The following is a 15,890-nucleotide window of genomic DNA, read 5'->3' on the forward strand; positions in this document are numbered from 1 at the left end:
CCAAAATAGTCCTCTTTATTCAGTGATTACTCCTGAGCTGCCAACATGAAAGTGTACATGTGTGTCAAATGTACTGCAAATGAAAACATTCATACCCATAACCTAACATGAACATTTCTTTGGCAACATGTGTTGGCATTATTTTTAAACACTGTGTTTTTTTCTTATACATCACTATTAAATGCAGATGTTAGATATAGCTGATGTTTTCTGTTAAAAAAAGGAGTGTGTAATATTTCTGCTGACCATAATTTCTAGAGAAAAAAAACCTCATGCAGAAACAGTTTTTATGTGACTTCTGTGAGAGAGGTGGAACTGCTACACCTACATCACCTTTTCTATAATTTCCAAGTATTAGCAAAGAAATCTCCTACTGAAATACTGAAGTGAGGGGGGTTTAAATTTATTTTTTATTTCCTCCCCCCCAGACTTTCAATTGTTCCCAAAACCAAACACTTCTGCCTACGTTTCTTCTCAAGGTTAAAAGGAAAAAAATGGATCACCTTCTCACTCCTACCTCAAAACTGTACTATCTAGTCTTCTACCACAAACTAAAGGAATCTCCCAAACAGGAATCTGAATGAAAAACTCCATTTCCCACAATTATCAAACAAAAAAAGGGTGCTTTCAGCTTTCAGCCAGCACTCAGAAGTTTACAAATAAATGTAAGGACTCCCTTGCAAACAATCCTAAACACGGACATTAATATATGCAGCATGCCTTAATAGCACCATCTACCCATTTATATAACAGTTCCTATAAATATTTCTCAACCTTTACAGCAGAGAAACAGCTGCCATTTTACAGATGGCAAATCCAAAGTGCAGAGGGAGAGTGGCATCTCTGAGGACATTCATCCTGTATGTGGCCAAGTCAAGGCTCGGAACAGTGTTCAATTCACACTCTCACATTACTTTTCCCTGTCTGTCTTAATTAAAAAAAACCCCAAGAAACTCCAAAACCACAAAATTGCTTTTCCATGCAATCTCAGTGCTGCATCACTTGTTACTATGGTTATACACAGCAGAGCCAAACATTTATATTTGACATTCTTTGTGATAGTGTCGAGACTGAAGGACTGATGTTCCAACAGACTTTTGGGCTCTCCTTGGAGTCGGTGCACCAAATCAGGCATGTCTGTGTGAGCAAGGGATCTCTTTCCACAGTGAAGGATCCCAATGGGAAAAAAATGTTCAGAAACTAACTGGCAAATGTAAGAAACATAGTTCCATATGTATATTTGGCTCCATATTTATAGCTAGCTCTCAAAGACAAGATTTGCAGGCTATTTGAGGATGGTATAGGAAGAAGGGGAAGAGAATGAGGATTGAACACATGTCTCTCAGCATATGCTGGATGCCATTTATAGATTTCTAGAACCAAAAAGGAATAATAAGTACAGAACTATAATACAGGAAAAGTACTGTTTTATGCTGGTTTATATAAATAAGTAATTCTGAAAGGACTGGAGGCAGGGGGGGGGAAGCATGTGATTAATTATCAGATGGATGTGAGGACTGTGATTTAACAAAGCCAGGCAGAGGCATTTGAAAAGAAAAAGCCATCATTTCCAAGCACAGTGACGTCAGTAAGCCCCCACTGTGGATGTCACAATGCTAACAAGTGCTTTTTTGGCAGCCTAACTTATGCTGTTCAGGGAAAGGAACTACACTAGAAGGAAAAAAGAAGTCTTTTCTTAGTATATGCTGCATCCCTGAGAAGAAACTAAAGCTCTATATACAAGCTGACAGTGATAGGATACGAAAATGACACAAACATGGGAGAGCAGAGAAATCACCATTTAGGGTAAAAATGTTAAATCAGGATGTTGGTGGACATTGCCATCTACAAATACAAGCAAGTACTCAGATACAACTCAACTGTAGCCCACAGTGACACAACATGGTTTAAGTAAGATGTTTTGCTAGTCCAGAGAGGTTGTTTGAGATCATGTTTTGAGTCATAAACTCCTCACTGACCACATTATTTGTGTTTAATTATTTTGAGAGGTCTCTCAGTACACTATTAAACTTGAATTTACTATCTAGGTAAATTAAAAATGTTTAGAAAGGAGTAATTACAATTAAGTCAATAGGACCACATAGCATTTGTCCTTCCCTGCAGCTATGCATCAGAAGGGAGATTTTCTGATGTTAATGCAGATTGATTTTGAGAAAAACGGTCACATTTTCTCATCTCAGTATCTCATTTCTGTTTTATATGGCTAACTCTAAGAAACTGCAAAACCTCTTGATTTATCACTGGGCAGTTTATATTAGCAAGCACTTAAGAGTGGCTGAACCAGAGCTTGCATGAGTATTTAAGGAAGCAATTCTTAATAACTTGTCTATTGTGTGGCAAGCATGTAGCCTGTTAGAAAAATGTATTCAGTACGATGATAGAACCTCTACAAAAAACAGAATTGAGAAATAAAAGAACTGGCTAAATTTGAGTGAACCAAAACCATTTATTCTTAGAGCTGCATGCATGCCAAACTTTAGGTTACTTAGAGATGAGGTAATAAAACACTTAATAATTAACAGATTTTTTACAGAAAAGAAACAGTATTTCTTCTGCATAAGATCATATCCTGCTGTTTCATTTTAAGAACTGGTTTGATAGCCAAAAGATGGATTCCTCAGAAAACAGATGTCTGCAGGATTTTCTTCCTTATTACAGCTAACAGACTTGAAAGTCTTTGAGACTTCGTCTTGAAATGTATTTTCCCTGGAGTAACTATTTCAAGGTTACTAACAAAGTTTTCAAAGAGGTCACATCTACTTCTGTTTCATTCTAAGGTTTCTTGTCTGAATTAAAACAGCAAGATTGTGTTACATAAGTTGCTTTTCTTACACTTGTTTGGCAGATATCCAGAGTATTAAAAATACAAAATGAAGGTTATTTCAGCTATTCAAAAAAAGATTCAGAATGACCCCCTTCACTGTTGTTCTTTCTACAAAGTGCTTATACAATTGATATATGATTTTTGTTTGAAGTTCAGTGGATTTGATTTGGTTTAATAATTTCTCCATAGGTAAGTTACCACTGTATCTGCAATACAAAACTGATTTTTCAGATTAAGGTTATTATTCACTGAGCTTCTCTGGTACTGTGTCTATGCAATTTTTTAACTATTTTTTATACTTAAAATTTCTCAGCATCGCTGACATTCATTTAGCTCCAGGGTAACACGAACTAACAGAGTGGAGAATAGATCAAGTGACAGCAGCCATCAGCAATAACTTCTGTGCCATCAATAATGAGGAGTTTTTAAACTTTGAATTGATGAGTTTTCCATTACAGATGTCATGGAGCTGACCCAAGGGACCACACTCTGAGAGAAAACGATTCTCACCGGATAGACAGCAGCAGACAAGATTCTGTTCCTGAGAACACAAGGCTCCCGGTGATAACTTGCTTTTCATTGTCAACACATGGATACATAAAGATAAGGCTCCAGATAGGTAAGTATAAATTTGATGACAGCTTAATGATGAACAAGAATGGCTCCCCACAGGTTGCCCATAGGTACAAGCATTTAATTTAGTCAGAAACTCCAGTTTTGAATTTGAGACTTATGACAGGTTTAAGCCAAGGGCTACCACCAGTTGAGCTGCTATTGCTATTCAGTTGGGAGGGCAGGGGAAGTCAAACATGCCTGCACACAGCAATATTTGTCACTGCACTTCTTTTGATGCCACTGGCTAAAGGAATAGTCAGGTTTTTTTTCTAGCTGCTTACAATCAATATTCAGAAAAGAACTTAAGATCATTTTTACTACCTCAGAATTTTATACAACATTGTTAAGTTAGTAAGGGGTCTGCAATATAAGGAGAAATTACTTCAGCCAATTTACATTTTGTTTTCAGAAACACACTTTCATTACATAAATCAAACTAAATAAGAGAAAGCAATACACTGTTCCACTGTTTTATCAATCCACGTTACCTTTTCACAGGCTCTGTCTGCACAAGTGCTGCATCTATCATGGCTTTCATCCACAGTTCCATTTCCTTCCCTGTATCTGTGCAGAAATAATAGGTCCTCATGTTTGGATGAGCTGCCTGATTGGAAATGACATGGTCATTGCAATAAAAATATAAGATTCTGTAAAAAAAAAGAGGCAAATATTGTTACTGCATGCTCACTCTAATGCTTTATATAATAAGATTTCTGCAAATAATATTATCAGATAAAAATATTAAAAGGAATACTACAATGTTTCTCGGTCACTGCACTCCTATTTTCACAATTGCCTGTGATTTTCAATCATAGCTGTTTCTTCATTAATACACTTGAAAAAAAGCCCTTAAATTTCTTCAATCTACTAAAAACTATATTGACCACTTATTAATGTAAATTCATATAATTATGATAAATAAGATTTTGAAATAGATTTTGGCATGATATTGAATGATACAGTAAGTTTTCATTTGTACTTACCACTGGAAATAAATGATGCGTTGGTTAGAAGACCAAGCGAAGTGCCAAAAGGAGCTCATAAAACAGTAACAGAAAAAGTCAGGAGAAAATGTTTAGTGAAGTAATTTATATCATGATTAAAAAGATCAGTTGTGAAACACTCCTAACAATGATTCACGTAACATTGTGATTTAAGTGATAATAAATCCTTATTTTTATTTACATGTAAAGAAGTTTCATTAGTGGGGTAAGACTAGCTGCAGATACTGGTCTATAACTCTACTAAAGCACCACACAGTAATTAAGATCTAAGATACTCCTACTGAGTGATATCCATTAATTTTCCCATTCTAGTAATTCTACATTTACACCAGGATAAATACTTGAAACTTCTGCAACAGTATCATGCAAAAATCAGTCTCAGAAGCTGTTTGTCAATCCTGTTTTGCATAATAACTCTGTAAAATGAGTTCTTATCACCAGGCTATTGTGGTTTCAGATATAAAATCAAATGGAAAAATTGATTCCCTTACCTTAAAGGCATATTTGCGGTTAATATGGTCCTCAGCAGACAGCATAGAGATCTGGAAACTAGGCAGAAGAATGCTACCTAGTATTCCTTCTTCTTTCTCATCTGTGAATGCACAGTCTTTGATTAGAGAAACAGTGTTTTGACACGTGGCATTTGTATTCAGACACTTCAGCCAAACTCTTGTGTTTCACCACACACGACCACTAACCAGAAGTTTAACTCGGAGGAAAAGGCATTAGAGAAGCAGAGCCAAATTCATTGTGCAGTAGGTGTCTGTGTGCAGCCCAGAAGGGGGCAGTGCCCAGGAGCAATGGGGAGCCCCAACATGTGCCACGGGATATTTATCACACAACTGGGTGGCCCTAAAAAGCTGCCAAGCACCGTGAAATCTTGGCCACCAAGCTGCCAAGCACCGTGAAATCTTGGCCACCTGAAAACAGCCACCTCTGACTTCCCCCCAAGACGGACAAGTGTAAAAGCCCCTCCCGAGTGTTGCAGTTCTGTACAAGTTTAAGCACATGAGCTGCCTTATGGAACCTGCCTTATGAAAAACACTCCCAATAGCCACTGTACAGTTTTCCTGGGGATCAGTGCTTACCTGCCTATGACTGCAAAACTGAAGAGCAGAGGGAAGTCAAGCCTCTAACTCAGGGACAAGAACAATAACATCTGCTCTCTACTGCCTGCCCCGTTAAAACTGCAAATACCTGTGACAGCACAACTACTCTGAAACACTGCTTATTGTTGGCCTTTGAGAGTGTTTGCACATTCTTCTTCGGATCTGAAGCATATTATGCTGCATAATTCCCATTGTAATATTTAATTATAATTCCCTTTATAATTCCCACAAAGAGTTTACACTTGCTTACATTCTATTTGTAAGAATGCATGTTTCAGATCATTTGTAAAAAACAAATACTCTCCCAAAACAACTTTTTCCCAGAATCTTTTACATATAATTTTAGAACAATGAGTTATGATAATAAATTGACATTTTAATTGGAAGTCACAATCAGCTTTTAAGTCCAATTATACTTTAATACAGAAATAATTGAATGCAATTCACAAAGTCAGTGTTAATTGTATTTCATGTAGGGAACTTCTATTCACAACTATATCTTAGAGACTGTCCCCTGTAACACTTCTCATAGTTGAACACAGTGTCCACAATAAGTGATGGTGTATCTACGAAATCAAGGTGAAAACACGGGTATTCCAAAATTTCAAGCATGAAAAATTAACACTGTTACAATTAAGACACATTTAAGCAGCACAAAAGTCACTTGCTTATGCATGGATTTAAAAACATGTCCTCGCTTCTCCTTTAGTCATTACATTTTGAAAAGCCACAACCTTCATTTAAGTTATTTATATGGGGAAAGTTTTGCCCAGACATTACAGTATTACATGACAGGATAGATGTTAAAATTTTGCTTTCTAGGATAGTTATTTAATTGGGGAGCTCAGCATAAAATTATTCTGATTAAAAGACACAAAAGAAATGCAGTTGATCTACTTTCAGGTACTCAACTGTTACTCATAAGTATGCCTGAAACCACCTCACCTTCCCCTCTCAAATATTTACTCCCTGCTAGCCACACAAAAAACTGCCTTTTTTTCCCCCCTGTCCCAGAACAAATGCTGGGGTTTACTTTATTTGGACTGCTGTTTGAGGGAAAAATTCTCCTCTTCTGCTAGATTACATTTTGACTTTTTCCTAAGTCACACTCACTAGTGCCATATAAAAGCATTAAGCACTTTTTGTTCTGCTGAACAGCTGCACGTCTGAAGGACTTTGGTCTGTGTTAAAGACATTCTGCTACATTCCATTTCCAGATTTTAAAAATCTGTTTCCAATCAGACTTGCTTTTATCTACACATTACACCGCTCCATACCCATCCATACTTGTGTGCTCTGTATGAATAGTACAAGAGAAAAATAGATTTCTATCCAGTTCTATGAACTTTTATTTGTGGCAACAATAATCTTCCAATATGAAAGTGGGCAGTCTTTCATCTCTCCGTGAAACAGGAAAAAAGTATTCTCTTAGCTCTGAAAAAATACAGTGATACGATTTTTCTTTTCATCTATAAATTATATTAAAGGTGCCAGCATTGTAACACAACTGTAGAAGCTCAGCAAGATATACTAATAAAACAACAAAAAAACCCCCTCCAACAACCACAATCGCACAACCAGAAACACAATTTGTAATCTGGGGGCAAGTGTGTGCATGGCTCCCCCCCTTCTATTTCCCAATATCTGAGACAGTATTAACAGAAACATAATAGCACAGGGTCTGGAATGAATGTTTTTTGGACTATCACTACACATGTTTAATTACAGGTTAATGGCTTTAACTACTTTCTACAGAGTGATAGCTAAAAGCTAAAATTATCATGTAAATGATTTAGGCTGCTCTGTTTGTATTTCAACTTACTGGGCAGATTAACAAGTAGAAATTAAAAAGTAATATTATAGAGTTGCTTGGATTTATTTGCTGTTTCTTTTGCTTATTGCTTTTTTTTTTTAATTTTGAGATATTTCCTGTGCAGTGCTTTAAGGCAATTTAACCTGTTCTTATGGCAGCCATAAAGTAGCACTTTCTTTAGAACCTTTGGAAGAGAAAACCTAAAGACTTGTTTAAAAGAAGAAAACTGTAAGAAAGCACAGAGTGCATGATGACCACTTAAGTAAACACAGTGTAACTACATCAGTTGATGCCTCCATGACCGAAATGACACCCTAAATTTGACTCAGCAGTGGTTTATCCAACTATATATATTTCTTAGGGTATAGAAACAAAGCCTAATGATTATGTTTCAGTAACTCAGAATTTGTTAGCTAAACCAGTTGCAAACAGTTACAGAGCTTTTATGTTTCGTGACCTAATTTGTCTTTGATTAGATCCATGTTGCACTTCAAGAGAACACCATTTTAAATTTATTGGTCATTGCTCTCAGCATCAACAGCATCAGCACCACTTCTACAACTTTTAAAGTCTCAACCTATGAACCCTTTCTTACCCTTCCCCTGTAGTGAAGGCTGCAGATGGCCCTAAGTGTTCACATTCCTCTACTCTACCATGCTTTACCACCGTCTCTGCTCTTGGGCTCCTTTAAACTAAGATAGTTGTACACATGATGTTAGGATTGAATATGTTTCCATATGCACAAATCCTATTTGTTTATCTCCTCAGGAGCACTACAGCCAATGATCTGTAATGGTGAAGGAATCAGTTTTCTAACACACAACTCCAGACTAGAATTACAAGCAGCTAATTTTTCCCACGTAAAGTAACTCTGATGTAGCTACATAAGGTTACTAACAGATTCTTTTGTTCCAAATACAGCAGAGAGATCTACTCTCATGGAACTGGAAAACATTTCACTTTATAAGTATTCATGAACACTGATTAGAGTTCCCAAAGGTGTATATGTCCTCATCATTCCAAAGGCAGAGTTTCAGCTCCCCTGCACTATCCCTTCCCTATCCCCAGTTCAGTTACTTAAATTGCAGGAGAAATCAGATTTAACCTGACATACTTAGTTTCTATGAACAGAAGCAGCGAGAAAACTACAATCTAGAATTTAATAACAGAGGTGGCTATGAATGGGTTTGCCCTCTGAGCATACCCCGACAGGCAGGAAGCAATTATGTGAAATTGGTAATTAAGGAAGAAAGAAAGAAAAAAAAGATAAAAGTACCAGGCCTGGATATTGACAGCTATACAACTATTTTAATCCATTAAGTTAAGTAGCAGCTTCTTATTTCTTACATTTGAGAGGTGTGTCAAAATTTATCTGCTTCCAGTGAAATTAGCAAATGAAGGTCTCAGGAGTGGAACTTACCTCTGTAATAGAAGAGACACAGATCAGAGAGCACAAACCACCGCTTCTTCCACAGCTTCATTCCAGTACTATCCTGCATTAATCAAAGTGATCAGGTAAGAACTTTCAGGCTGTTAATAGCAATTGCTCATAAAGTAAACCAGGTACTACATAAATCTGGTGGTGTGCTAGTAGCTCATTTTCTTGGCTATTTTAAGTATCTTTGACTTATCATGACTTGTCACTGCAAAGAAAGATCATAACCCAGGACATCTGAAGTTAACAGAGAATCATGGACTTGTTTAGGTTGGAAAAGACCATTGAGTCCAAGTGTTACCCGGCACTGCCAACTCCACCACTAAACCATGGCCCCAAGTGCCACATCAATGCATCTAATTACACCTTCAGGGTTGGTGACCTAACCACTTCCCTTGGCAGCCTGTTCCAACACTTCACAACCCTTTCGGTGAAGAATTTCTTCCAAATATCTAATCAAAAACTCCCTTGACATAACTTGAGGCTATTTCCTCTTGTCCTGTCACTTGTTACCTGGGAGAAGAAATCAGCCCCCACCTCACTAGAGTCTCCTCTCAGATATCTGTAGAAAGCAGAAAGGCCCTCCCTGAGCCTCCCTTTCTCCAGGCATGCCAGAGGTTAAAATCTATAATGAACAAAAAAAAGTATATATATATATTTTTTAAAGTAAAATAGCAAGGTAATACTTGGGGTACATCCTCCTTTGTTTTCTGAAGAAACTCCCTGCTGAATTTCATCTTCTACTACCACTCATATATCTAGAGCAAGTTTCTTTCCCAAATAAAGTTTATTTCTAAAGCAATTTCATTTTCTTTTATGCTTATGACCAATTTACACTGCACAACTCAGAATGAAATACTACCATCACCACTGCAGTGTAAATAAGCCAGAGCATTGTAGCATGCACATCCTGGTTGAATCATATTTAATAAATACGCTAATCTGTTCCAAGAAGAAAAGTATGTGTCAATTACCAATATTCTTGTAGTAAATAGGTTTTGTGACAGTCAAGAAGAAGGATTCTATAATGAAAAACTGTGGGGTGGGGTGGTTTTGAGGTTGGTCTTCCCCATCATAGACACTCCCCCAGCAAAAAGTCAGATTAATTTTTAGTCTCATATTTCAAGCTCAGCTCTTTTTGGAATAGGGGAAATGAGCTAAATGAAAAAGAAAGGGTAAGCTAAGCATTAGCTAGGAAATATTACTCAGAAAAAGTATGTTCACTTTATATTCACTGTAAACATCTTCCAAAAAAGGAGGTGGGTCTGGATTTGAAAATAAGTAGAAAAATGGAAAAAAGAGTATCATTAAATGCACGGAGACAGAACACCTTGAATTAAACAAAAGTTGCCATACTCTGATGATATAAACATGTTGTTGTAATACCAAAAAGAAACCTGCATAAGCTTTCGCTATAAATTTCTGGAGATCATATCTGTTGATAAAACTCTTGACTAAATTGGCTTTCAATTACTACTACAACATGGAAACATACAGCAGCCTCTTTCCTTACAAGCACTGATCAAACCTCACAGTGTTTAAATCATTTCACACATGAGCCCTGTCCAACAGTCTGCAGGGTGACAGTAAGGGGATTAAAAACTGGCTGAACTGTCAGGCCCAGGGAGTGGGCAGCCAGTTCCTTGTGATCCACCCCAGGGGTTGATACCGTGGCCAAGACTATTTAACAACTCCATTAATGAGCTGCACAGGGACAGAGCTCACTCTCAGCAAGTCAGCAGCTAATACGGATCATGAGGAGTGGCTCATATACCAGATGGTTGTGCTGTCCTTCAGAGGGACCACAGTAAGCTGGGAAACTGAGCAGAGAAGAAATTCTCCTAAGTTCAACAAAGGGAAATGCGGGAAATGCTCAATCCTTCAGCTGGAGAAGAATAACCCCATGCACCATCACAAACCAGCAAAGCACCCTCATGGCAAAGAGGACCAGCAGCATTAGCAGTGCTGGCTGTAGCTGGACGGAGAACATCCCTCCTCTCTACTCAGCACTAGGAAGGTCTTGCTGGAGTGCTGGGCTCAGTAGTATGAAGGAAATGTGAACACACTGGAACAAATCCAGCAAAGGGACAGAAAATTGATTAAGAGATTGGATCATCTTTCATATGAAAAGTGGCTGAGGGAGTTGGGACTGTTCTGTCTGGAGAGAATGTGTAAAAATACGTGATACGAGAGGGGAAAGAAGGTGGAGCCAAATTCTTGCCAGTGACAAAAAAACCACCAAAACACAACAAAGAGCACAAATTAAGAAACATGAAATTCCACTTGAGCAAAGGAAAATTTTTTACTATGAAAGTGGTCAAAAACTGTCACAAATTGCCCAGAAAGGCTATGGTGCAGTCTCCATCTCTAAGAATATTCGAAGTCCAGGTGGACATAGTCCTGGACAACTTGCTCTAGCTGAGCCTGCTTGAGCAGGTGAGGTTGTGCTTCATGATCATGAGGTGACTCCCAATCATGACAATTGTGTGATTCTGTGATCTTAAAATATATCCAGAAAACATTACTTCAGGAATAGAGTGACATTTTTCAAGCTAGTAAGTTTAATAGCCCCATAAAAAAGCAACAGAAGCTCTCACCTTGGTGAGAGTTTTTCACACTCAACACTGAATCAGAGAAGAGGACACAGGATTGTCTAAACATGGAAAAATCTTCCACTGAACAGATACTTCTAGATCGTATTATCTGGGAGTAATTAAAAAAAACTGACTCATCAACAGCATCCAGAAAGCTCTGCAGGTCATTCCAGTCCATCTGAGTAGGCACAGTAAATGACAATGTAGATCAAAATTACACACACACATGTCTCAGCTGAGTTAAAACTACAAGTTCTTACAAAGTTGTTGATGGATTTTAAAAATACAGTCCTAATATGGCCTAATCAGTTTTGTTGTTCATTTTTTTTGATCAAACTACTCTACTCTGAATTCCTACAAACAAATAAAAGTGCAAGTGAAACATGTGAAAAAAGGGCTTTACTTCTGATTTTTTAATTGAAAATATTTACTTACCTCTAGGAAAAAAAATTCTATAGCCAAACAAAATTTTTTTTTTTAAAAAGCAATATTCTGGGCCATACATCCTTGGCCCATCATCTTGACATGCCTGAAATTAAATCAGCTATTTATTAGCAACATCTACTTAGATTTTTCAAGTCCTCCATGTATTTTAGAGAACTATGTATATATAATCCATCAATGTTCTTTGCTTGTCTGATGCCCTTATTTGTATCAGAATGATATCCAATAAGTAGATAATTAATTGAGAACCACATGTCAGTTCCTCACAGCTTACAGCTTTACTCTGGTATTATTATCACTGTATTTTATATAAATGATTGTATTTTGTGCATTACACACCTTACAGAAAAAAAAAGAAGGAGGTGAAGAAGGTGAGAGTACCTGTTTGTAGAGCCAGCCACGTCTGACAACTGGTGCATTAGGATTTCTCTTTATGGAGTTGGATCTCTTTCCGAAATTATGAACCTTCTTTGAAGATCGTGATGTCTAAATTGAATTGAACAGGTTAAAGACACCAGGACATCAATATCTGTTAAAAAATCACAACACATTTTCTTTTCTTTAAAAACTTTTTCTTATACACGTTCCTCTGGGGGACTGCAGAACACAAACTGTATTCCTTTTTTAGATAAATAATTATTGTGATGGTTCTGCTGGTTTCAGCATTTCTTTTGTTTCTTCTGCAGAAAATATAAAGACAAATCCCAAGATAAGTACTTAAAGATGTTTTTTTAAAGAAAAAATTCAAACAAATATATATATATGATCTTCTAAGGCAGGCAGAAGGTCTAGTGAGTTGTAGAAAGAGAAGTAAACTCTCAGAACTACAGTTAATTATGAAAAATTACATCACCTGTGCAAGAAAATCTACTCTTTTTTGCTTCCAACACTAACCTAATATATGAAAACTTGACCAGATTTCAACAATATATAACTCCGCCTTTCCTAATATATAGTATTTTTTTATTCTTTCTTTCCTCTCAAGAACCCTTTGCTCTGTGATCTCTTGGCTGGTTTGAAAATTCGCTATTTAACCCGCTTGCACTAAGGTCTACTTTGAAACTTTTGCTGTGAAACTCCAGTGCTTATATCTGCTGTTGTTTATACCTTTTTCAACCTTGCAATGATCACCTATGATTTAGAGAAGCAGGAAAAATAACCCATTTTAGATTTTATCCTTCTACTTGAATAACCAAAAGAAATTGGAAAAGGCATAAAGAAATGTGCAGGGCTTTGCCAATTCACACTTCATTCTTCTCTGCCTACATTTAGAAAGTTTGTTCTGCAGCAAAATGAGCCGAACATTTACTTGTGTTTTAAATTCTGTAAGAATGGTGCTTCAGAGACCAAAATACATCCCTCTGCAACAGCAGTAAAATTCAAGGAAGTTTTTAAAGCTGTATTCATGGCTTTGCTTCAAATCCACTATTTGAATTGCAACAATATAATCCTGTGTCTCAGCTTCCCTATCTCTGCTACCGAGACTAATCATGAGGCTACACAAAATTCCTACAGGAGGAATGCTAAAGAAACACTCAGGTTTTGTTGCAAATTAGGGTATGGGCTTTCTCTGTGGAAATTCCCTCAACACGCATCACAGAACTGAGTTGGGTTTTATGCATGTTTCAGAGAGAATATCACAGTAGGTTAAAAATCGTAAGCTGAAAACTTAATTCAGAATTATCTGTAGCTTTTGTCAACGATGAAATTAACTGAAGGATACAACATTGCTTGGCCAAAAAAGAATAACATTACAAAAACTATGTGTGTCTGCATAAAGTCTACAACATAATGAAACAAGGATGTTTTGTCTTTCTTTTTTTTTTTACAAGAATTGTGAGGGAATATAAAAACAATCAGAGTGCTTTTAACTTCCCTTGGAGATACAGAAATCTGAGTCAGCTCTGAAAAGCAAGACAGAGCAAGCAACTGGAAAAACTAATTAAGAATAAAAGTAAAAATTTTCCATATTGTCATCCTAGAAATTCTAGCAGTGCAATTGAACAAAGGTTTGTAAGAAGCCAAGAGAATTATGACATCCACCTGTGAAAAAAGAATATAGAGAGAACTTGTAACATTCCCATTATAAAGAGAACTATGTCTCTCTCAGTTAACCTGCATAACTACTATATTGGCATATTGCACAAGAGCTGTGACAACATTTTGATCAGAAATAATTTATAACACTCATAGCTGCTCTAATATTAGGTACTAGAGGTTCAAAACCTCTCAAGAGTTTTCCAGAATTCCTACACTTGTAAAAAATAGCTAATGTATTAAGGATGCTTCTGAAAAAAACACAAACAACCACAAGTACTACTAATGTCAAGTCTACTAAAAAATTCAGATAATTTAGATAGCTCTCTCTAAGGCAGGTCTGATAAAAAAATATATTGACTCCAATTTCACTGAATTAACAGCAAAGATTTAATGGGTTACATCCTACCAACTGTGAATACAAACTTCCTTTAATTAAATGCATCATCACAAGTGCATTCTAATTTTAGTTAATACAGAGAACACTTAAGATGACTCGTGACTATTTTACCTCACACTGCATAAAGAGAATAGCTGTTCTGAGCCTTGAGACAATAAGTATTTTAGGCTATTGAAATATCGTAGGTGCATATATAAACTAATTATGAGTTCTCAGACTTTTAAATCACCCCCTCCTTTTGTTCTTCCTGGGATCCCTGGCCATTTCATGTTCTCTCACAAATATCTAATTATCTCAAACTGTGGACACAGGAAGGCAGAGGGGAAGAAAAACAATTGAAGGGTTCAAGTACTTTTTCCCCTCACAGAACTAAAAATACAGGACATATTGCACAGCTCCAGCTTCTGGAGACAGCAAAGAGAAAGGAGGATAGCGAATGAATGACTCAACTATTAACCACTTGCTTGAAGTGCAAAAGTTAACAGAGCAAGCAAACTTAAAGGCACAACTGGTACCATCTGTCCCTTCTAAGGCATGGTCCCAGCAACTGTGATGTCTCCAAAACTAGGACCTAAGTGAGGGACCCTCTACAGTTCCAGTATTGAGAAAAAAGCCAGAAGTTCAGCCAGTGATATTCACTCTTTCACAAAACTGAAAAGAACACACACCAGCAGGGTTTTGAACTCTGGGCAACAGACCAACCAGCAGCTGGGACCGCACAATTCATCACTCTGCAAGATGTTTTTCTCTCTGCTTAATTGGTACAGGACACAGGATTTATGTGAGGCTTCTTCCCTAGTTTCAGAATGAGCACAAAAGTAATTAATTAACACTAAACTTATTGCATGTGTATTTTAAAAACATAGCTTGAAAACCTTGTTAGTATGGAATTTTTCTGTATGTAAACTCAGAGAATAGAAATCTGTAACTTTGTTACTTTCCAATACTGTTTAAAAATATGTTTCCAGTTTTCAAGGCTTACATTATCCTCCAAACCACAAAGCAACATCATGCTGCCTTCTGGATTTTGTAAGCAATTTCAGTGCCTTCCACTGTTGCAGTTTTCCATGAGCTGAGTGGGTTTCTGTCTCAGCATTTTAGCTTGGACCAGGAGGTTGCTCTTGAAGCAGATCTTCCAATCATTCACTCTTACTGTGCTTTTGGTTTGTATAATAAAGCAAACTGGATTTTAATTTAGGATAAGACTAAAGTGTAAGATGCACAAGGAGCACTGCTGGACTGGTCTGATCAGAAACTGTAGAAACACAGTGTAGTTATTTAGGCCTGAGCACCAATACTGCCCCTCACACTGCTCCTGTTTACTAATGAACCTCATGACTACTCATCCAAAATTTCTAGGTAACCCAAATACTGAGAAGACAGGTAAGGCTACACCTAAAGTAACCATTTAAAGCAGGACTGGCTTGAGCACCGTATGAAATATATTTAAACAAACTGATGAATTTCTATAAACATTGTGATACATCACAGTGACTTAATAGAGTCACCAGGAGCTCTGCAGCAGCTGTCCTGGGCTAACACTCCACCTACTGTGAGAAAATTGTTCCCCTTATTCTGTTGATAATCAGGACAG

At 37.0% G+C, this 15,890-nt stretch overlaps 1 protein-coding gene across 8 annotated transcripts in view; it reads right to left on the reverse strand.

Annotated features, from left to right (window-relative positions):
• PLEKHA5 (pleckstrin homology domain containing A5) overlaps window positions 1-15,890 on the reverse strand; it is a 168,290-nt gene that overhangs the window by 49,198 nt on the left and 103,202 nt on the right. For all 8 annotated transcript variants that reach the window (XM_071551357.1, XM_071551363.1, XM_071551360.1 and 5 more), the window contains exons 6-9: window positions 12,241-12,345; window positions 8,807-8,879; window positions 4,956-5,056; window positions 3,949-4,064 (exon numbers count right to left, since the gene is read on the reverse strand). In XM_071551357.1, the coding sequence (XP_071407458.1) occupies window positions 3,949-4,064; window positions 4,956-5,056; window positions 8,807-8,879; window positions 12,241-12,345 (395 nt within the window). The remainder of the gene's footprint in view (window positions 1-3,948; window positions 4,065-4,955; window positions 5,057-8,806; window positions 8,880-12,240; window positions 12,346-15,890) is intronic.

The sequence above is a fragment of the Pithys albifrons genome, chromosome 3 (genome assembly GCF_047495875.1).
Source record: "Pithys albifrons albifrons isolate INPA30051 chromosome 3, PitAlb_v1, whole genome shotgun sequence".
Classification (NCBI taxonomy): domain Eukaryota; kingdom Metazoa; phylum Chordata; class Aves; order Passeriformes; family Thamnophilidae; genus Pithys; species Pithys albifrons.